We start from the raw sequence: 22,962 nt of genomic DNA on the forward strand, positions 1-22,962 counted from the left end.
ACAGTGTTCATCTGGGGGGTGACTCAGAGCTTCAGCGGCTAATGCGTGGAGGTTCTACGGCTGCCTTGGGTAGACTGCCTTCTCGTCCAATACAGCAGTCCCAGGTCGACTCTGTAATCAGACATGTCATCAGTATTAATGACACTCTAGGGCACCTCACTCACAGGCTTAGACACAAACGTCCACCTATCCGCTCCATAGATAGCGTTGCTGTCCAAGCGTCACCTCACCAGAGGTCAGCAGCGGCTGTGTTATGAGCTTGATCAGGACAAGAAACTAGCCCTTGTGGCCAGTATATCTCGTCCTCACTAGATGGCGTCGTCCATTTGGAGGGGGTTTCGGGAGCTGACCCACAGATGGCGCGGTCGTCACTGCTCCATGCTCGGACGCTGGGCTCGGGTCCGTAACATTTATATACACACACACACCTGTTAATACACGAGCGAGGAAGTCTTTGGTTTAGTTCATGGTAATCTCTCATCCTTCATGCTCTGTTTTCACTTAATGAAAGAGTACCATACCATGAGCCATTGCATTGTCTAGTGGAAAGGCTCATCCACCTGCTTTCCTGCAGTTGCATTGTGGAATAAATCTTGCGGAGTAAATATTAATGTGAAAAACAGTTGTTCAAGCGGTAATTTAACTGGTAAAATTACCGATTGTTGTTGTTGTTCTATGAAAAATATCATCGATAATATGAAGCTGCTAAAATGAACCGATAACTTTCCATTCATTCATTCAATACGTTGGAGGTGCCCACTCTCACTGAACTGATCTTGCAGTGATCTACCTTATTCATGGTCTTTAACTTTTAATTTCAAATTGATGAATTGTTTTATGGAAGGATTAGAACTGAGTGGAGAGCTCTTTATAAAATGTATTGATGGAATGGTAGTACGTGTAGGATTTCTGCAATCAATTATTTTATGAGGAACGAAGTTAAACTCAAATTTTCACTTGGTAAATAATCCCGAAATCAAACTAGGTGCAATGCTGAGGATAATAGATTAACTACTACCACCTCTTTTACTAGTTAAAATCTGTCTTGGTGGACATGGAAGTTTTTTTTTAATGCTTATAAGTATTTAAGCAATCAGTAATATTTATAATTCTTAATTACCTTGTTAGGTATGTGTATTTTTTTTAGGAATTGGATATTTTAGCTGAACATTTGAATGTGGTTTCTTCTATTTCACAATAAATTGTTTTGTGGAGGAATACTGAAGCTTTTATAATAACTGACTGTATTCCTTGTATTTCTAAACTGAGGGCTTCTTCTTCATTATGTGTGTAATATCTTCATTTCAACGATCCACTAATTAAATGACTAATCATATCCTGCATATTTGTCTTTATATTGGAGTTTGCCGTTGACTTTGCGCTTAAGCAATATATTTTCAGTATTATGGGTTCCGGGTAAGTTATTAGGTGTTGATTCCACATTATGGAACCCCTCCCTCAGTATCCTTCCCCTTGCAGATCTTCCAAAACTATGGTGGGATATGCTGATTCCTTTCACTTCACACAGATGTAGAGATCTCTCATATATATTGTTGTTTAAATCCCTTCTTGAACTTTAAAAAAAATTATGTTAAGATGATTCATACTGTATCACCGACTGCCAATCATGAAATGATACGAGTATTCGCTGGTACGTCTTTGATACACTAAGTTAAATTGTTCAGTGATCTCTTAAGTAGATAAGGCGTGATCCTCAATAGGTGTCTTTCCCTCGATGCGGAGTTATGATATACGTCTTCACAACATCTGGTAGAGCTTCATAGAGTCTGTACGAACATCTCAGCTACAGATGCCTAGAGTAGAATAAATTAGCATAGGCCAGAGCAGATTTAATTTTTCGTCAGCATGGTGCTGTCCTCATTTTTTTTGTCCATGAACCTCATTCCTCCCAAAATTTCCCATCGACCTCGGCTACCAGACTTTTATCACTATAATAGTAATTTACTTGCTAGGTCAATATAATGATAACTAACTTGCTTGGACATTATAATAATAATTGACCTATTCAGTATAAGATAATTGGATTAATTTGGCAATATAATGATAATTTGATTATTTTGGCAATATAATGAAAATTTATTGTTTGGACAATATAATTATAATTGGTTTGCTTTGACAATATAATAATAATTGACTTCTTTTGTATATATAATAATAACTGACTTATTTTTTAAATATAAAATTAATTTTCATGCTTGGACAATATAATAATTGAATTTTCTGGCCAATAAAATGATAATTGACTCGCTTGGCCAATATAATAATTAACTTATGTGATAATATATTAATAAAAAATTTATTTGGCCAATACAATAATTACTGATTTGCCTGGACAATGTAATAGTAATTTTTTCTTGATCAATATAAAGATAACTGTTTTGATTCATCACTGTAATGATATCTGATTTGTTTGGTCGATATAATGTTTATACAGAATGATATGTGGTCGTGGAATATCGTCTGAGTCCTGGAGGAGGATGGCAGTCTTGGTCTGCTGCATTGTACAGGACTGCTCCATCCCTGCCACCGCTGTCACTGCCACCACCTTTACTATGGTCAGTTACCTCTCTCCTGCCACCGCTGTCACTGCCACCACCTTCACTATGGTCAGTTACCTCTCTCCTGCCACCGCTGTCACTGCCACCACCATCACTATGGTCAGTTACCTCTCTCCTGCCACCGCTGTCACTGCCACCACCTTCACTATGGTCAGTTACCCCTCTCCTGCCACCACTATCACTGCCACCTCCTTCACTATGGTCAGTTACCCCTCTCCTGCCACCACTATCACTGCCACCACCTTCACTATGGTCAGTTACCTCTCTCCTGCCACCACTCTCACTGCCACCACCTTCACTATAGTCAGTTACCCCTCTCCTGCCACCACTCTCACTGCTACCACCTTCACTATGGTCAGTTACCCCTCTGCTGCCACCACTCTCACTGCTACCACCTTCACTATGGTCAGTTACCTCTCTCCTGCCACCACTCTCACTGCCACCACCTTCACTATGGTCAGTTACCCCTCTCCTGCCACCACTATCACTGCCACCACCTTCACTATGGTCAGTTACCTCTCTCCTGCCACCACTCTCACTGCTACCACCTTCACTATGGTCAGTTACCCCTCTCCTGCCACTACTCTCACTGCCACCACCTTCACTATAGTCAGTTACCCCTCTCCTGCCACCACTATCACTGTGATCAGATACACCCTCCCCTGCCACCACTCTCCTGCCACCACCTTCACTGTGGTCAGTTACCCCTCTCCTGACACCACTATCACTGCCACTATCTTCACTATGGTAAGTTCCTTCTCCAACGTTCTAATGCATAAACTTATTAAAGATCTTTCAACTAATAATGAAGACTCGGTCATCTGTTTTTCTTATAATATGTTTTCAGGCTGCCTCCAAGCCTAGAATGCAAGTTCTGCTCGTTGCTTTTGCTACTAGAACTGAGGAATGTGGACTCCTTATCTCTGTACAGAAAACTCGTGCCCTCATTCCGTGTGATTTTCCACCACCCAATTATCATATAGATGGGGAAGCACTTGAGACCCCATCTACTTGCTTATACATGTGCCCATCCAGGCTCAAGAAGGGTGCCTCTTTAGTACAAGCTTGGAGTAGTTTCCTTAGAAACTACTAACATACCAGAAAATATTCTAAGGAAACTACTCCAAGCTTGTACTAAAGAGGCACCCTTCTTGAGCCCGGATGGGCACATGTATAAGCAAGTAGATGGGGTCGCCATGGGTTCTCCCCTAGGTGTCTTGTTTGCAAACTTCTACATGGGTACCATCGAGCAAAAAGTCTTAGTCGACATGAACTTGAAACCGGCCATATACTGCAGGTATGTTGACGACATTTTTACACAGGTACCTGATGTCAGACATCTGCAGGAGCTGAAGGAGGCGTTTGAGCTGAGTTCCGTGCTGCGTTTCACTTACGAGATGGAAAAGGATGGGAAGCTGCCCTTTCTAGATGTAACAGTCATGGAAAAGAGCGGAGGTTTCCACACTGAAGTCTACACTAAGGAAACGAACAAAGGAATGTGCCTAAATGCCAACAACGACTGCCCAGACAGGTACAAGAGGAGTGTTGTTAACGCATATGTCGACCGTGCTCTCAGTCACAGCTCAGAATGGAAGCAAGTCGACGAAGAACTCTGTAGGGTAAGGCAGGTCCTAGTCAACAACGGCTTCTCCAATGGTTTCGTTCATAAGAAGGAAAGTGAAACGTCATGCAACCTCTGAAGAGACAACTAACACAACACCTATACCCCCTATTAGACTATTTTACAGGAACTTCTTTTCCACAACTCATAAAACGGAGGAAAGGGTCCTGAAAGATATTGTTAATAGAAACGTTATCCCTACAGACAAAAATCAGAGGATACAACTGACGATTTACTATAAAACCAGAAAAACGGCCAGCCTACTCATGAGAAGCTCTCCAGACACAAAGCAGAACGCTTTAAAAGAGACCAACGTCGTCTATGCCTTCAAATGCCCTCTTGGGGACTGTAAGCTCCAAAAAACCCAGTATATAGGCAAGACAACAACATCTCTTTCTAGGCGTTTAACGATGCATAAGCAACAGGGCTCCATTAAGGAACATATAATCTCTTCCCACAACCAAACCACCGCCAGAGAAATTCAGTAAACAACACAGAAATAATCGATAGATACAGCGATAGCAGGCGGCTTGACGTTTGCGAGGCACAACACATTAAAAAGTCAACACCAGCAATCAACAGCCAATTAATGCACAACTATATTCTACCCACCTCAAGACTCCGGTCCAATATAGAAGCATCAAGAAATATGGACCAATAGGCTTTCTACAATCACTTCCATTCAATACCCATTGTTTCGTGTTCTGTTTTGTGTTGATGAAATTAATACCACCTCACCCCATCCACCTCACTCAAATGTATATATAAACAAATCGGAGATGTGTAAGTTCTATTCAGTTGTGTATGTGTAAACTAAAGTCTTTGAAAATGTAATAAGTTTTACGAAACGCGCTCAAGTGTTGCGTCAGACTAGAAATAAAAATAAAAATGAATTTTGGAGAATTGATTTTTGAATTACTACCAACAGTGAAAAGAAATGTACGAAAGATCGAGAAAATTCGTGTTAGAATTATTAATCTTACTTTTTCGGTCATATTTAATAACATATGTATATATATACATGTATATATATATATATATATATATATATATATATATATATATATATATATATATATATATATATATATATATATATATATATATATATATATATATATATATATATATATATATATATATATATGTATATATATGTATATATATATATATATATATATATATATATATATATATATATATATATATATATATATATATATATATATATATATATATATATATATGTCGTACCTAGTAGCCAGAACTCACTTCTCAGCCTACTATTCAAGGCCCGATTTGCCTAATAAGCCAAGTTTTCCTGAATTAATATATTTACTATAATTTTTTTTCTTATCAAATGATAAAGCAACCCTTTTCTCTATGCATGAGGTCAATTTTTTTTTATTGGAGTTAAAATTAACGTAGATATATGACCGAACCTAACCAACCCTACCTAACCTAACCTAACCTATATTTATAGGTAAGGTTAGGTTAGGTAGCCAAAAAAAGCTAGGTTAGGTTAGGTTAGGTAGACGAAAAAACATTAATTCATGAAAACTTGGCTTATTAGGCAAATCAGGCCTTGAATAGTAGGCTGAGAAGTGCGTTCTGGCTATTAGGTACGACATATATATATATATATATATATGACAATGTCAGACCACGGACACGTGTTTATTTTCACGTGTTTATTTTCGTGATATACACATATATATATATATATATATATATATATATATATATATATATATATATATATATATATATATATATATATATATGTCGTACCTAATAGCCAGAACGCACTTCTCAGCCTACTATGCAAGGCCCGATTTGCCTAATAAGCCAAGTTTTCCTGAATTAATATATTTTCTCTAATTTTTTTCTTATGAAATGATAAAGCTACCCATTTCATTATGTATGAGGTCATTTTTTTTTATTTGAATTAAAATTAACGTAGATATATGACCGAACCTAACCAACCCTACCTAACCTAACCTATCTTTATTGGTTAGGTTAGGTTAGGTAGCCTAAAAAGTTAGGTTAGGTTAGGTTAGGTAGGTTAGGTTGCCGAAAAAGAATTAATTCATGAAAACTTGGCTTATTAGGCAAATCGGGCCTTGCATAGTAGGCTGAGAAGTGCGTTCTGGCTACTAGGTACGACATATATATATATATATATATACACTTCGAAGGACGGAGGAGGGGGACGGACACGTGGTGAGCAAGGTCCTACACTTGAACCAATTTCAGCGAGGATCACGATGCCTGAGCCAGCCAAGACTTGACCTGTGTAGGTATGAATACCTGCTGAAGGCCCCGGGGGTGACAAGAAGAACCGTATCTCCTTCATTCCAACACTATGAACGTTGAAAGGTGCGTTGTCTGAGCTTTGTGTATGGCGAGGCAGGTACAGTGTATGGGTGAGGGTGAGGGGAGGGTCGCCGCCGTCTCAGTGCCGGCACCCACCAGCCCCCAAGGCGGGGTACGGGGGGAAGGGGGGAGTGATGGGGGAGGCTCTCGAGCTGCCTACAGTGATGTTAGTGGAAAGTTAGTGCGTTCATACGCAAATCGGTGAGTGTAGTGTTAAAAACAAAGTGCACTAGTGATTTCCCCGAGTGTTGATAGTGTGTAACAAGTGTGACGGCGGCCTCCCTCGTGTGCCCCCCCCTCCACCACCCCCGCCCGCCATCTTCCCCCACCCCGCTACCTGCGCCCGACCCAGCCAGCCGCCCATCAACACAGCCTACCCACACAGGGTGCCCAGGCCATGCCCAACTCCCCCAGGAGGGTAATGCTTGCCGTGTTACTCTCCACCTGGGAAGGAGAGGGTGCACTCAGGGGGCAGCCAGGCGTCATCACATCTAGGCATGGCACATGCCGCACCTGACACACAGCCTCTTTCCAGCCAAGAAGATGGCCACCCAAGAGGAAACTGTCAAGTGTGTGACAGACGGTATCGTCTCAATTCAAATGGAACTGTCCGCTATCATTCTCTCAATTCAGGTGGTTGTCTAGGGTCTAGGCGCCTGCCCCGGGGCAGTGACGATGGACAACCTGCTGCAGGAGCGAGGAACAATACCTCCCTCAACTTCATTTCAGCAGATAATCTGCTTGAAGCAATCAAAGCGACGTCCACCAGGACCTTGCCCCACATCCCCAAGGCTGCCCGTCATCAAGCAGCAGCCAAACTCACCAGTCTGCTGAGAAAGGTCAACAATGTTCCTAGAACCATTGGAGCATGGCACAATCTCCTTCTATTTGGGAATGTATGCCTAGCATTACCGCCCAGGAGAGACAAGTCATTAGCAACCTCTGTAATCAGAGCTCTTAATGAATTCCCCAGAGCAGACAACCTGGTCCGCCTTCCCCCTCGTGCCAAGAACACTAGCCGCAGGACGACTAACAATAACTCATCTGAGAACCACAAAATGAGAGCACAGATCACCAGGAAAATAGAAGAGGGCAATACCACAGGTGCCATCAGAATCATGACCAGCGATGACACTATTGCCCCCAGGAACGCCACGACAGCAGAGGCTCTTCAAGACAAACACCCACCCAGAGCCCCCGACAGCAGCAGGGATCCCCAGGAAAAAAATGCTGGCATAGAACCCTTGACTGTTCGAGAATCTGAGGTGTACAAAGCAGCCATGTCTTTCTCAACAGGTTCAGCAGGGGGCTTTACAGGCCTAAGACCCCAGCACATCAAACAAATGCTGAACCCGGTGCTTGGAGATGCTGCAAAGGACCTTCTAGTGGAACTTACCAGATTCTCCAACATGTGTTTGGCTGGCGGCATCCCTGAGGACATCAGGCCTGTCTTTTATGGAGCAGCACTCTGTGCTCTAAAGAAGAAGGATAGGGGTATCAGGCCCATTGCCGTTGGCAACACCCTCCGACGCCTTGTAGCTAAGGCTGCAGTGAGATCTATCAGCCAGGAAGCAGCCACCTTGCTGAAACCTCATCAGCTCGGGTTTGGGATTCCCCTAGGTTGTGAAGCTGCAGCACATGCAGCGCGGGCTTACATTGTTGATCTCCCGGACCAGAAGGCACTAGTAAAGCTTGACTTCAAAAATGCCTTCAATCAAGTCAGACGAGACGCTGTCCTCAGGGCTGTACACAACCATTTCCGTCCCCCTTTACCCATTCATCCGATCGTGCTATAGTGGGGACTCTAAGCTTCTTTTTGGGGAGCATGAAATAAACTCCTGTGAAGGTGTCCAACAAGGTGACCCCTTAGCCCCCCTCCTTTTCTGCCTAGCTATCAAAGAGGTCACTGATAGTCTGACAAGCGAGCTAAACATCTGGTACCTGGATGATGGCACTCTAGCTGGAACTCCGGAAACCATTTTGGGGGATATAAGGAAAATCCAGGAGCAGGGAGCAGCCTTGGGCCTCATTCTCAATGCATCCAAATGTGAAATAATCTCCCGCAACCCAGACATCACTGGGCAAATACAAAATGCTCTTCCAGACATTCTCGTTGTCGAGCCACCGGACTGCACTCTCCTGGGTGCCCCCATTGGCCCACGAGCAATCGAGGAGGTCCTGGCTGCAAAAATCACTGACCTAAAGAGAATGCAGGACAGGATTGACAAGATTGATGAACATGATGCTCTCTTTCTCCTTACAAGATGCTTGTCTCTCCCTAAGTTGACCTACTTTCTGAGATGTTCTCCATCCTACAGCAGCCCTAAGTTAAATGTGTATGACACCCTTCTGAGGTCCATGCTGGTGAAAGTCCTGAACCTGCCATTGGACGACTCTCAGTGGGAGCAAGCAACCCTTCCTGTAAGACTCGGCGGCCTTGGTGTCCGCACAGCCTCCCAAATTGCTCTACCAGCCTTCCTTTCCTCCTCTCATGCATCGCACGACCTCGTCAGAGATATTTTACCTGCAACCCTGAGAGATTCAGCAGGAATACACGATCCTGCTTTCACTGAATGTTCAAATCAGTGGAATGTTCTTGCAGCCCCAGCAACCATTATAGAGCCAACAAAACAACACAAACAGTCCGGCTGGGACCACCCTCTAGTGGAAAAAGTAGCTGATGCCATGCTAAGCGTCGCAACATCAGACAAGGAGAAAGCCCGCCTCAGAGCAGTGCGTGCCCCCCATGCAGGAGACTTCCTCCTGGCAGTACCCATGTCTGCAATGGGCACGCGCCTAGATCCAGAATCCCTTCGTGTAGCAGTGGCCCTCCGCCTTGGTGCCCCAATTCACACTGAATACAAGTGTATTTGCAACAGGGTGGAAGCAGACCAATACGGACTGCATGGGTTGCATTGCGGAAGCACAAAGGGCTGGCATGCAAGACACAACGAGGTCAATGACATCACCAAGAGAAGCCTCGTCTCAGCTGGGTGCCCAGCGGAGAGAGAACCTCGCATCCTAGGGGTCCAAAACCCGGATTTCCCAGCATTTCGCCCTGATGGCATCACCATATACTCATGGAAGGAGGGTAGACAGTTGGTGTGGGACTACACATGTGTATCCACCCTGGCTGACACCTATGTACACTTCGGAGCTGATCAAGCAGGTGGGGCGGCCAACCACAGGGAAACAGCAAAATCACTCAAGTACAGGCGACTGGAAGGTCAATACCTCTTTGTTCCCATAGCGTCTGAGACGCATGGCCCCTGGGGCAAGAGTGCCTTGGGATTTCTGAAGGAATTGGGGTCCAAGCTCATTGACGTCACCAGAGACCCAAGGGCTTCCAGTTTTTTATTTCAGCGTCTCAGTGTGGCGATCCAGAGGGGAAATGCTTGCTGCGTCCTCGGTTCCTGTCCAGAAGCGGAGGAGCTTCGAGAGATCCATAACCTTTAGGCATTTGTCTTGTATGTTTTGTAACCTTTAAATACACAATAAAGGAAAAAAAAAAAAGGGAAGGGGGTGGTAGGAGAAAAGCACACAGAAACTGTATTAGAGGGGACCCACATTCCCTCCAATGCGTTATGTGTGGTTTCCTCCGAGGCTATGGGTCCCCCTTCTTCCAGCCAGAGGTGGTACTCCCTTCCTTATATATATATATATATATATATATATATATATATATATATATATATATATATATATATATATATATATATAAATATTTATATATTTAATATATATATATATATATATATATATATATTTAATAATATATATATATATATATATATATATATATATATATATATATATATATATATATATATATATATATATATATATATATTGTGACGATAATATCTTTCAAGAGAGATTGAGCCTGCTCTTCCCCACTTCAAGTTACGCCAAAGATACAAATATAAGATGCTACATTCAAGATACGTCACCAGTAGCACAAAACGTTTTGACCAGGAGGCAAAACGTATCCAGGATCCCCCCACTCCACACACCCTCCACATGTCCCTGATTGGTGATTCGCCAGCCGGCCGGTTTCAAGTTCATGTCGACTAAGACTTTTTGCTCGATGGTACCCATGTAGAAGTTTGCAAACAGGACACCTAGGGGAGAACCCATGGCGACCCCATCTACTTGCTTATACATGTGCCCATCCGGGCTCAAGAAGGGTGCCTCTTTACTACAAGCTTGGAGTAGTTTCCTCAGAATATTTTCTGGTATGTCAAGAGGAGTACAGGCTGGATCACGATACACTCTGTCGGCTATCATTCCGATTGTCTCGTCCACAGGTACGTTGGTAAACAGCGATTCTACGTCCAACGAGGCTCTTATCCCTGTGACCCGTGTGCCCCGCAGTAAGTCAACAAATTCCTTTGGAGACTTCAGGCTGAAGGCGCAAGGAACATAAGGAGTCTCCCCTAGGTGTCCTGTTTGCAAACTTCTACATGGGTACCATCGAGAAAAAAAATCTTAGTCGACATGAACTTGAAACCGGCCATATACTGCAGGTATGTTGACGACATTTTTACACAGGTACCTGATGTCAGACATCTGCAGGAGCTGAAGGAGGCATTTGAGCAGAGTTCCGTGCTGCGTTTCACTTACGAGATGGAAAAGGATGGGAAGCTGCCCTTTCTAGATGTAACAGTCATGGAAAAGGGCGGAGGTTTCCACACTGCAGTCTACACTAAGGAAACAAACATAGGAATGTGCCAAAATGCCAACAGCGACTGCCCAGACAGGTACAAGAGGAGTGTTGTTAACGCATATGTCGACCGTGCTCTCAGCCACAGCTCAGAATGGAAGCAAGTCGACGAAGAACTCTGTAGGGTAAGGCAGGTCCTAGTCAATAACGGCTTCTCCAATGGTTTCGTCGAAGACACCATACGAAGGAAAGTGAAAAGCCATGCAACCTCTGAAGAGACAACTAACACAACACCTATACCCCCTATTAGACTATTTTACAGGAACTTCTTTTCCACAGCTCATAAAACGGAGGAAAGGGTCCTGAAAGATATTGTTAATAGAAACGTTATCCCTACAGACAAAAATCAGAGGATACAACTGACGATTTACTATAAAACCAGAAAAACGGCCAGCCTACTCATGAGAAACTCTCCAGACACAAAACAGAACGCTTTAAAAGAGACTAACGTCGTCTATGCCTTCAAATGCCCTCTTGGGGACTGTAAGCTCCAAAAAAAACCAGTATATAGGCAAGACAACAACATCTCTTTCTAGGCGTTTAACGATGCATAAGCAACAGGGCTCCATTAAGGAACATATAATCTCTTCCCACAACCAAACCATCGCCAGAGAAATCCTAGTAAACAACACAGAAATCATCAATAGATACAGCGATAGCAGGCGGCTTGACGTTTGCGAGGCACTACACATCAAGAAGTCAACACCTGCAATCAACAGCCAATTATTGCACAACTATATTCTACCCACCTCAAGACTCCACTCCAATATAGAAGCATCAAGAAATATGGACCAATAGGCTTTCTACAAACACTTCTATTCAATATTCATTGTTTGTGTTCTGTCTTGTGTTGATACTTTTAATACCCTATTAATATCCCCTCTTGTTCTGTCTTGTGTTAATGCCACATCACCCCTCCCACCTCACTCAAATGTAGATATAAAGTCAGAGATACGTAAGTTCTAATCAGTTGTGTATTTGTGAACTAAAGTCTTTGAAAATGTAATAAGTTTTACGAAACGCGCCCGTGTCGCGTCAGACTAGAAATAAAAATGAATTTTGGAGAATTAATTTTTGATTTACCTCCAACAGTGAAGCGTAATGTACGAAAGATTGAGAAAATTCGTGTTAGAATTATTAATCTTACTTTTTCGGTCATATTTAATAATATATGTCTACAGGAAAGACTGCTACCAAAATATACTAATATTAAAGCGCACGACCCAGCAGCAAGGAATCAAGCCTTCACGATAAAATATCGCCAGGATCTGATTCGTGATCAGATATACAAGGCAGAGAATGAAATCAAAGACAACAAAACGCAACTACTTCATGCTTCAAACGAGTGGAGGAATAGCAACATCGACCATAGTATCCGTACCCGCATTGAACAACACCTCGACATCCTCACAGACCAACATCACCTCAGCACTGAAACAAGGATTATCAAGAAACTAACAACATTATATGGAGGACCTATGGCAATTCCACGACCAAGAGATGGCTTCCTGAACCTTGCAGGAATTAACCTCACTGAGGACCAAGTCACTCTCCTAAATCTGGGCATAAACTGTCATGTTATGTCCAGACCGAGTGAGATGGCCCGGAAAGTAGAGTTGGAAATTCTGTTGGACGACATATTCGACCTCGAGACACAAAAGAAGGTCACTACCAAAGATACCTTACAAGCAGAACTTATTGCAGAAGGAGGAAAGAATCGAGGCAACTACAGAAGCACCATACTGTCCCCCGAGCTTAAAGCGGCAGCTAAAAGTCTTCGTGAGAACAAGGAGATAGTTGTCAGGAGAGGTGACAAGTCGCCAATATAAGTCATTCTTAAAAAAGACGAATATCTGGCGAAAATGAACATCATACTCTCTGACCAAACTAAGTTCCAAAGGATAACGAAGGACACTACAGCCGAATTAAAAGCAAAGGTCAACAAACTGATCGAAACTGTGAACGCCAAGAAATCCGGACTCCACCTGCCAAAGATCATTGGGGAATATAAACCTGGATATGCGTATGGAAATGTCAAGACGCACAAGCCTGGAAACCCACTTCGGCCAATCATTAGCCAGATACCCACACCCACATACAGACTGGCGAAGCGACTCAACGGCCTGCTGACTCCTTATGTTCCTTGCGCCTTCAGCCTGAAGTCTCCAAAGGAATTTGTTGACTTACTGCGGGGCACACGGGCCACAGGGATAAGAGCCTCGTTGGACGTAGAATCGCTGTTTACCAACGTACCTGTGGACGAGACAATCGGAATGATAGCCGACAGAGTGTATCGTGATCCAGCCTGTACTCCTCTTGACATGCCAGAAAATATTCTGAGGAAACTACTCCAAGCTTGTACTAAAGAGGCACCCTTCTTGAGCCCGGATGGGCACATGTATAAGCAAGTAGATGGGGTCGCCATGGGTTCTCCCCTAGGTGTCCTGTTTGCAAACTTCTACATGGGTACCATCGAGCAAAAAGTCTTAGTCGACATGAACTTGAAACCGGCCATTTACTGCAGGTACGTTGACGACATTTTTACACAGGTACCTGATGTCAGACATCTGCAGAAGCTGAAGGAGGCATTTGAGCAGAGTTCCGTGCTGCGTTTCACTTACGAGATGGAAAAGGATGGGAAGCTGCCCTTTCTAGATGTAACAGTCATGGAAAAGGGCGGAGGTTTCCACACTGCAGTCTACACTAAGGAAACAAACATAGGAATGTGCCTAAATGCCAACAGCGACTGCCCTGACAGGTACAAGAGGAGTGTTGTTAACGCATACGTCGACCGTGCTCTCAGCCACAGCTCAGAATGGAAGCAAGTCGACGAAGAACTCTGTAGGGTAAGGCAGGTCCTAGTCAATAACGGCTTCTCCAATGGTTTCATCGAAGACATCATAAGAAGGAAAGTGAAAAGCCATGCAACCTCTGAAGAGACAACTAACACAACACCTACACCCCCTATTAGACTATTTTACAGGAACTTCTTTTCCACAGCTCATAAAACGGAGGAAAGGGTCCTGAAAGATATTGTTAATAGAAACGTTATCCCTACAGACAAAAATCAGAGGATACAACTGACGATTTACTATAAAACCAGAAAAACGGCCAGCCTACTCATGAGAAACTCTCCAGACACAAAACAGAACGCTTTAAAAGAGACTAATGTCGTCTATGCCTTCAAATGCCCACTTGGGGACTGTAAGCTCCAAAAAACCCAGTATATAGGCAAGACAACAACATCTCTTTCTAGGCGTTTAACGATGCATAAGCAACAGGGCTCCATTAAGGAACATATAATCTCTTCCCATAACCAAACCATCGCCAGAGAAATCCTAGTAAACAACACAGAAATCATCGATAGATACAGCGATAGCAGGCGGCTTGACGTTTGCGAGGCACTACACATCAAGAAGTCAACACCAGCAATCAACAGCCAATTATTGCACAACTATATTCTACCCACCTCAAGACTCCGCTCCAATATAGAAGCATCAAGAAATATGGACCAATAGGCTTTCTACAAACACTTCTATTCAATACCCATTGTTTCTGTTCTGTCTTGTGTTGATACTTTTAATACCCTATTAATATCCCCTCCTGTTCTGTCTTGTGTTAATGCCACACCACCCTTCCCACCTCACTCAAATGTAGATATAAAATCAGAGATACGTTCTAATCAGTTGTGTATTTGTGAAGTCTTTGAAAATGTAATAAGTTTTACGAAACGCGCCCGTGTCGCGTCAGACTAGAAATAAAAATGAATTTTGGAGAAGTGATTTTTGATTTACCTCCAACAGTGAAGCGTAATGTACGAAAGATTGAGAAAATTCGTGTTAGAATTATTAATCTTACTGTTTCGGTCATATTTAATAATATATGTCTACAGGAAAGACTGCTACCAAAATATACTAATATATATATATATATATATATATATATATATATATATATATATATATATATATATATATATATATATATATATATATATATATATATATATATATATATATATATGCCCAGCGGAGAGAGAACCTCGCATCCTAGGGGTCCAAAACCCGGATTTCCCCGTACTTCGCCCTGATGGCATCACCATATACTCATGGAAGGAGTGTAGACAGTTGGTGTGGGACTACACATGTGTATCCACCCTGGCTGACATCTATGTACACTTCGGAGCTGATCAAGCAGGTGGGGCGGCCAACCACAGGGAAACAGCAAAATCACTCAAGTACAGGCGACTGGAAGGTCAATACCTCTTTGTTCCCATAGCGTCTGAGACGCATGGCCCCTGGGGCAAGAGTGCCTTGGGATTTCTCAAGGAATTGGGGTCCAAGCTCATTGACGTCACCAGAGACCCAAGGGCTTCCAGTTTTTTATTTCAGCGTCTCAGTGTGGCGATCCAGAGGGGAAATGCTTGCTGCGTCCTCGGTTCCTGTCCAGAAGCGGAGGAGCTTCAAGAGATCCATAACCTTTAGGCATTTGTCTTGTATGTTTTGTAACCTTTAAATACACAATAAAGGAAAAAAAAAAGGGAAGGGGGTGGTAGGAGAAAAGCACACAGAAACTGTATTGGAGGGAATACACATTCCCTCCAATGCGTTATGTGTGGTTTCCTCCGAGGCTATGGGTCCCCCTTCTTCCAGCCAGAGGTGGTACTCCCTTCCCTATTAAAAAAAAAAAAAAAAAAAAAAAATATATATATATATATATATATATATATATATATATATATATATATTTTGGTAGCAGTCTTTCCTGTAGACATATTTTATTAAATATGACCGAAAAAGTAAGATTAATAATTCTAACACGAATTTTCTCAATCTTTCGTACATTATGCTTCACTGTTGGAGGTAAATCAAAAATCACTTCTCCAAAATTCATTTTTATTTCTAGTCTGACGCGACACGGGCGCGTTTCGTAAAACTTATTACATTTTCAAAGACTTCACAAATACACAACTGATTAGAACTTGCGTTTCCCTGATTTTATATCTACATTTGAGTGAGGTGGGAAGGGTGATGTGGCATTACATTTGAGTAAGGTGGGAAGGATGATGTGGCATTAGAGGATATTAATAGGGTATTAAAAGTATCAACACAAGACAGAACACGAAACAATGGATATTGAATAGAAGTGTTTGTAGAAAGCCTATTGGTCCATATTTCTTGATGCTTCTATATTGGAGCGGAGTCTTGAGGTGGGTAGAATATAGTTGTGCAATAATTGGCTGTTGATTGCTGGTGTTGACTTCTTGATGTGTAGTGCCTCGCAAACGTCGAGCCGCCTGCTATCGCTGTATCTATCGATGATTTCTGTGTTGTTTACTAGGATTTCTCTGGCGATGGTTTGGTTATGGGAAGAGATTATATGTTCCTTAATGGAGCCCTGTTGTTTATGCATCGTTAAACGCCTAGAAAGAGATGTTGTTGTCTTGCCTATATACTGGGTTTTTTGGAGCTTACAGTCCCCAAGTGGGCATTTGAAGGCATAGACGACGTTAGTCTCTTTTAAAGCATTCTGTTTCGTGTCTGGAGAGTTTCTCATGAGTAGGCTGGCCGTTTTTCTGGTTTTATAGTAAATCGTCAGTTGTATCCTCTGATTTTTGTCTGTAGGGATAACGTTTCTATTAACAATATCTTTCAGGACCCTTTCCTCTGTTTTATGAGCTGTGGAAAAGAAGTTCCTGTAAAATAGTCTAATAGGGGGTATAGGTGTTGTGTTAGTTGTCTCTTCGGAGGTTGCATGGCTTTTCACTTTCCTTCTTATGATGTCTTCGATGAAACCATTGGAGAAGTCGTTATTGACTAGAACCTGCCTTACCCTACAGAGTTCTTCGTCGACTTGCTTCCATTCTGAGCTGTGGCTGAGAGCACGGTCGACGTGTGCGTTAACAACACTCCTCTTGTACCTGTCAGGGCAGTCGCTGTTGGCATTTAGGCACATTCCTATGTTTGTTTCCTTTCTACAGTCTACACAAAGGAAACAAACATAGGAATGTGCCTAAATGCCAACAGCGACTGCCCTGACAGGTACAAGAGGAGTGTTGTTAACGCATACGTCGACCGTGCTCTCAGCCACAGCTCAGAATGGAAGCAAGTCGACGAAGAACTCTGTAGGGTAAGGCAGGTTCTAGTCAATAACGGCTTCTCCAATGGTTTCATCGAAGACATCATAAGAAGGAAAGTGAAAAGCCATGCAACCTCCGAAGAGACAACTAACACAACACCTATACCCCCTATTAGACTATTTTACAGGAACTTCTTTTCCACAGCTCATAAAACAGAGGAAAGGGTCCTGAAAGATATTGTTAATAGAAACGTTATCCCTACAGACAAAAATCAGAGGATACAACTGACGATTTACTATAAAACCAGAAAAACGGCCAGCCTACTCATGAGAAACTCTCCAGACACGAAACAGAATGCTTTAAAAGAGACTAACGTCGTCTATGCCTTCAAATGCCCACTTGGGGACTGTAAGCTCCAAAAAACCCAGTATATAGGCAAGACAACAACATCTCTTTCTAGGCGTTTAACGATGCATAAACAACAGGGCTCCATTAAGGAACATATAATCTCTTCCCATAACCAAACCATCGCCAGAGAAATCCTAGTAAACAACACAGAAATCATCGATAGATACAGCGATAGCAGGCGGCTCGACGTTTGCGAGGCACTACACATCAAGAAGTCAACACCAGCAATCAACAGCCAATTATTGCACAACTATATTCTACCCACCTCAAGACTCCGCTCCAATATAGAAGCATCAAGAAATATGGACCAATAGGCTTTCTACAAACACTTCTATTCAATATCCATTGTTTCGTGTTCTGTCTTGTGTTGATACTTTTAATACCCTATTAATATCCTCTAATGCCACATCATCCTTCCCACCTTACTCAAATGTAATGCCACATCACCCTTCCCACCTCACTCAAATGTAGATATAAAATCAGGGAAACGCAAGTTCTAATCAGTTGTGTATTTGTGAAGTCTTTGAAAATGTAATAAGTTTTACGAAACGCGCCCGTGTCGCGTCAGACTAGAAATAAAAATGAATTTTGGAGAAGTGATTTTTGATTTACCTCCAACAGTGAAGCATAATGTACGAAAGATTGAGAAAATTCGTGTTAGAATTATTAATCTTACTTTTTCGGTCATATTTAATAAAATATATATATATATATATATATATATATATATATATATATATATATATACATATATGGGTATATATATATATATATATATATATATATATATATATATATATATATATATATATATAACTGAAAACTCACACCCCAGAAGTGACTCGAACCCATACTCCCAGAAGCAACGCAACTGGTATGTACAAGACGCCTTAATCCACTTGACCATCACGACCGGACATAATGAGGTGATAGCCGAGGCTATTTGAACCACCCCACCGCCGGCACTCGGATAGTAATCTTGGGCATAGCATTTTACCAAATCACCTCATTCTTTGGGGCACACGTGAGGAACACAAATGCGAACAAGCCTGAATGGTCCCCAGGACAATATGCAACTGAAAACTCACACCCCAGAAGTGACTCGAACCCATACTCCCAGAAGCAACGCAACTGGTATGTACAAGACGCCTTAATCCACTTGACCATCACGACCGGACATAATGAGGTGATAGCCGAGGCTATTTGAACCACCCCACCGCCGGCACTCGGATAGTAATCTTGGGCATAGCATTTTACCAAATCACCTCATTCTTTGGGGCACACGTGAGGAACACAAATGCGAACAAGCCTGAATGGTCCCCAGGACAATATGCAACTGAAAACTCACACCCCAGAAGTGACTCGAACCCATACTCCCTGAGTTTTCAGTTGCATATTGTCCTGGGGACCATTCAGGCTTGTTCGCATTTGTGTTCCTCACGTGTGCCCCAAAGAATGAGGTGATTTGGTAAAATGCTATGCCCAAGATTACTATCCGAGTGCCGGCGATGGGGTGGTTCAAATAGCCTCGGCTATCACCTCATTATGTCCGGTCGTGATGGTCAAGTGGATTAAGGCGTCTTGTACATACCAGTTGCGTTGCTTCTGGGAGTATGGGTTCGAGTCACTTCTGGGGTGTGAGTTTTCAGTTGCATATTGTCCTGGGGACCATTCAGGCTTGTTCGCATTTGTGTTCCTCACGTGTGCCCCAAAGAATGAGGTGATTTGGTAAAATGCTATGCCCAAGATTACTATCCGAGTGCCGGCGGTGGGGTGGTTCAAATAGCCTCGGCTATCACCTCATTATGTCCGGTCGTGATGGTCAAGTGGATTAAGGCGTCTTGTACATACCAGTTGCGTTGCTTCTGGGAGTATGGGTTCGAGTCACTTCTGGGGTGTGAGTTTTCAGTTGCATATTGTCCTGGGGACCATTCAGGCTTGTTCGCATTTGTGTTCCTCACGTGTGCCCCAAAGAATGAGGTGATTTGGTGAAATGCTATGCCCAAGATTACTATCCGAGTGCCGGCGGTGGGGTGGTTCAAATAGCCTCGGCTATCACCTCATTATGTCCGGTCGTGATGGTCAAGTGGATTAAGGCGTCTTGTACATACCAGTTGCGTTGCTTCTGGGAGTATGGGTTCGAGTCACTTCTGGGGTGTGAGTTTTCAGTTGCATATTGTCCTGGGGACCATTCAGGCTTGTTCGCATTTGTGTTCCTCACGTGTGCCCCAAAGAATGAGGTGATTTGGTAAAATGCTATGCCCAAGATTACTATCCGAGTGCCGGCGGTGGGGTGGTTCAAATAGCCTCGGCTATCACCTCATTATGTCCGGTCGTGATGGTCAAGTGGATTAAGGCGTCTTGTACATACCAGTTGCGTTGCTTCTGGGAGTATGGGTTCGAGTCACTTCTGGGGTGTGAGTTTTCAGTTGCATATTGTCCTGGGGACCATTCAGGCTTGTTCGCATTTGTGTTCCTCACGTGTGCCCCAAAGAATGAGGTGATTTGGTAAAATGCTATGCCCAAGATTACTATCCGAGTGCCGGCGGTGGGGTGGTTCAAATAGCCTCGGCTATCACCTCATTATGTCCGGTCGTGATGGTCAAGTGGATTAAGGCGTCTTGTACATACCAGTTGCGTTGCTTCTGGGAGTATGGGTTCGAGTCACTTCTGGGGTGTGAGTTTTCAGTTGCATATTGTCCTGGGGACCATTCAGGCTTGTTCGCATATATATATATATATATATATATATATATATATATATATATATATATATATTCGGGCAGAAGTACAAACTGCCCACATAGAAGGTAAACGTATGTAGTCGATGGCCGCATACCGAAGGACCTCTTGTATGGAGAACTGGCATCAGGAAGGAGACCCACCGGAAGACCTCAGCTGCGTTTCAAAGATGCCTGCAAATGCGACCTCAAGCAGATAAACATCGACATCAACACTTGGGAGGCAGCAGCTGCGGACAGATCTGCCTGGAGATGCAAGGTGCAGAAGGGTCTCCAGCAATTCGAGGATGAATTGAAGAAGCAGGCGGAGGATAATAGACTTCAGAGGATGTCCCGAATCACTCTCAGACAGACCCGCTTCGGTGTTTATCTGCGCTCGCTGCAGTCGGGACTGTCATTCTCGGGTTGGCCTTCACAGCCACAACAGGCGCTGCATCCAACTAGACTACAACAACTAGACACCCGGGGCACAACTCCATAACCCCACGGGATTGACGGAGGCCTACTACTACTATATGTATGTATGTTTATGTGTGTGTGTGTGTATTTCTATATAGGGTATATGAAAGCTGGGCAGAATTACATTTCACCTTTGTAAACGCATATTAATAACACTCTGTAAAAAGACACCTCGAACACTGTTTATGTAGGACAGACATAAATCTGTATATATATGTTTGTAGGTTAGATTAGTATTTTAACCCCTGTGCTGCTCCACTATTAAAAGCCCTTAACATTGTCACGCTTAAAAAAAAAAAAAAATTTTGGGTCTTCTGAAAGTGTTCATATGTGTTCCCTGAGCACGAGAAAAATAAAAACATATATATATAATTGTAGTAAATATATATAATTGTACAAATCCACAAGGGCCGTGACGAGGATTCGAACCTGCGTCCGGGAGCATCCCAGACACTGCCTTAATCGACTGAGCTACGACAGGGTAAAAGGGTTGAAACCGAAGTTCTCCCTCCTGCGTCCAGGATGCTCCCGGACGCAGGTTCGAATCCTCGTCACGGCCCTTGTGGATTTGTTAATTTGATGCATCACGTTAGTGTGATCTCTGTGTGTGATGATATAAGGGCGAAGAGGGTGAACGACCTATTGACATAGCTCGGGTGCAGGGAAGGGGGTTGTGTAAAAGCCTGGTTTGTGCCTCGGAGAGGCTACGGGATCCAGTAAGTTCAGTAGAACTTCGGTTTTAACCCTTTTACCCTGTCGTAGCTCAGTCGATTAAGGCAGTGTCTGTGATGCTCCCGGACACAGGTTCGAATCCTCATCACGGCCCTTGTGGATTTGTTCATTTGATGCATCACGTTAGTGTGATCTCTGCGTAGGATATATAATTGTACTTACCAATGACGTAAATGAGCCGAGAACTTGGGCGATGACGTCATCCAACATGATCGCTCAGGCATTGTACATTCCCGAGGCGTCGCGTGCGGTGTTCAAGCAACCAGATTTGCCGAGAATTTATATTCGTGGCATTATTCACAGTATCTGTGGCGTATTTTACAACCATTTTTTTCACTGATATGTCTCAATATATTGTCACTTGATGTTATATTATAATATAACTGTCATAAAATCAAGTTACTCTTACATATTAGTAATGTTACAAGTATGTACACAAAATGTTTTTATTTTTCAGGAAATATAAAATGTATTATGAATTGTTTTCAATATTTACACTCACTCACTCAATATGTAGATGTTTTTGCACCATTATTGAACATTTAGAAGTCCTGGAGACTGTGATACTCGTAGTAACACTTAGCAGCACAGTGGGAAGGCACACGCTGAGCACCATGTTAGCACCAATTTACGTTTATGTGGCCTCTTTTGTGTGGTTTTACACAAAATGTACTCACGCTAGGCTACTGCACGCTTTTCAGTTGGTGGCAAATTCCTTATAAAGTGTGTCTGAAAGGCCTCCCTCAAAGCAAGCGTGGGTGCATCGTGCAATACGGGGTTCACAATGGGCCTTTGTATGCCAGGAGTTGGTTTGCCAAACGTTTCCAGTAATTGTGTCACTACAGTAAAACTTAACGCACGGAAATTTTGTTTTCACAAAATACATATGGTAACTGTTTATCATTCTTTCGTTAACAAGGTGGAAAAACATCTTCTTGGTCCACTTCACTGTTTTCCTTACACACTCGACTGCCCCACTATCATATCACATTTATGCACCTAATGCATGTTTATATTGTAGTCCATCACACAATCTGGCTTATATATTAATTGTCTGGTGGTTCTGTTCACTTTGCCACTGTCCACCATTGTACCAGTGTGAATGGTGGTCAACATGTTCACTTCACGCCTGTCTTTCTCCTGCACTGAAAGCATTCCACCAGCTTTTCTTAGCTCGTAATCATCTACCTGCATAGTAGTGTCAAACACTGGCATTTCCCTTCGTTTTGCCTTTACTGTGCCAT

The 22,962-nt window shown here is 42.8% G+C and overlaps 1 protein-coding gene across 1 annotated transcript; it reads right to left on the reverse strand.

The window, feature by feature from the left end:
- Window positions 1-2,447: 2,447 nt before the first annotated feature.
- Window positions 2,448-21,928, reverse strand: LOC138351691 (keratin, type I cytoskeletal 9-like). The gene is made up of 2 exons (XM_069303711.1): window positions 21,881-21,928; window positions 2,448-3,347 (listed from the first exon to the last, which is right to left on the reverse strand). Exons 1-2 carry the CDS (start codon window positions 21,926-21,928, stop codon window positions 2,448-2,450), a joined length of 948 nt encoding a protein of 315 aa, XP_069159812.1.
- Between the last annotated feature and the right edge of the window lie 1,034 nt (window positions 21,929-22,962).

This window comes from Procambarus clarkii, chromosome 50 (genome assembly GCF_040958095.1).
Source record: "Procambarus clarkii isolate CNS0578487 chromosome 50, FALCON_Pclarkii_2.0, whole genome shotgun sequence".
In the NCBI taxonomy this organism is placed as follows: Eukaryota; Metazoa; Arthropoda; class Malacostraca; order Decapoda; family Cambaridae; genus Procambarus; species Procambarus clarkii.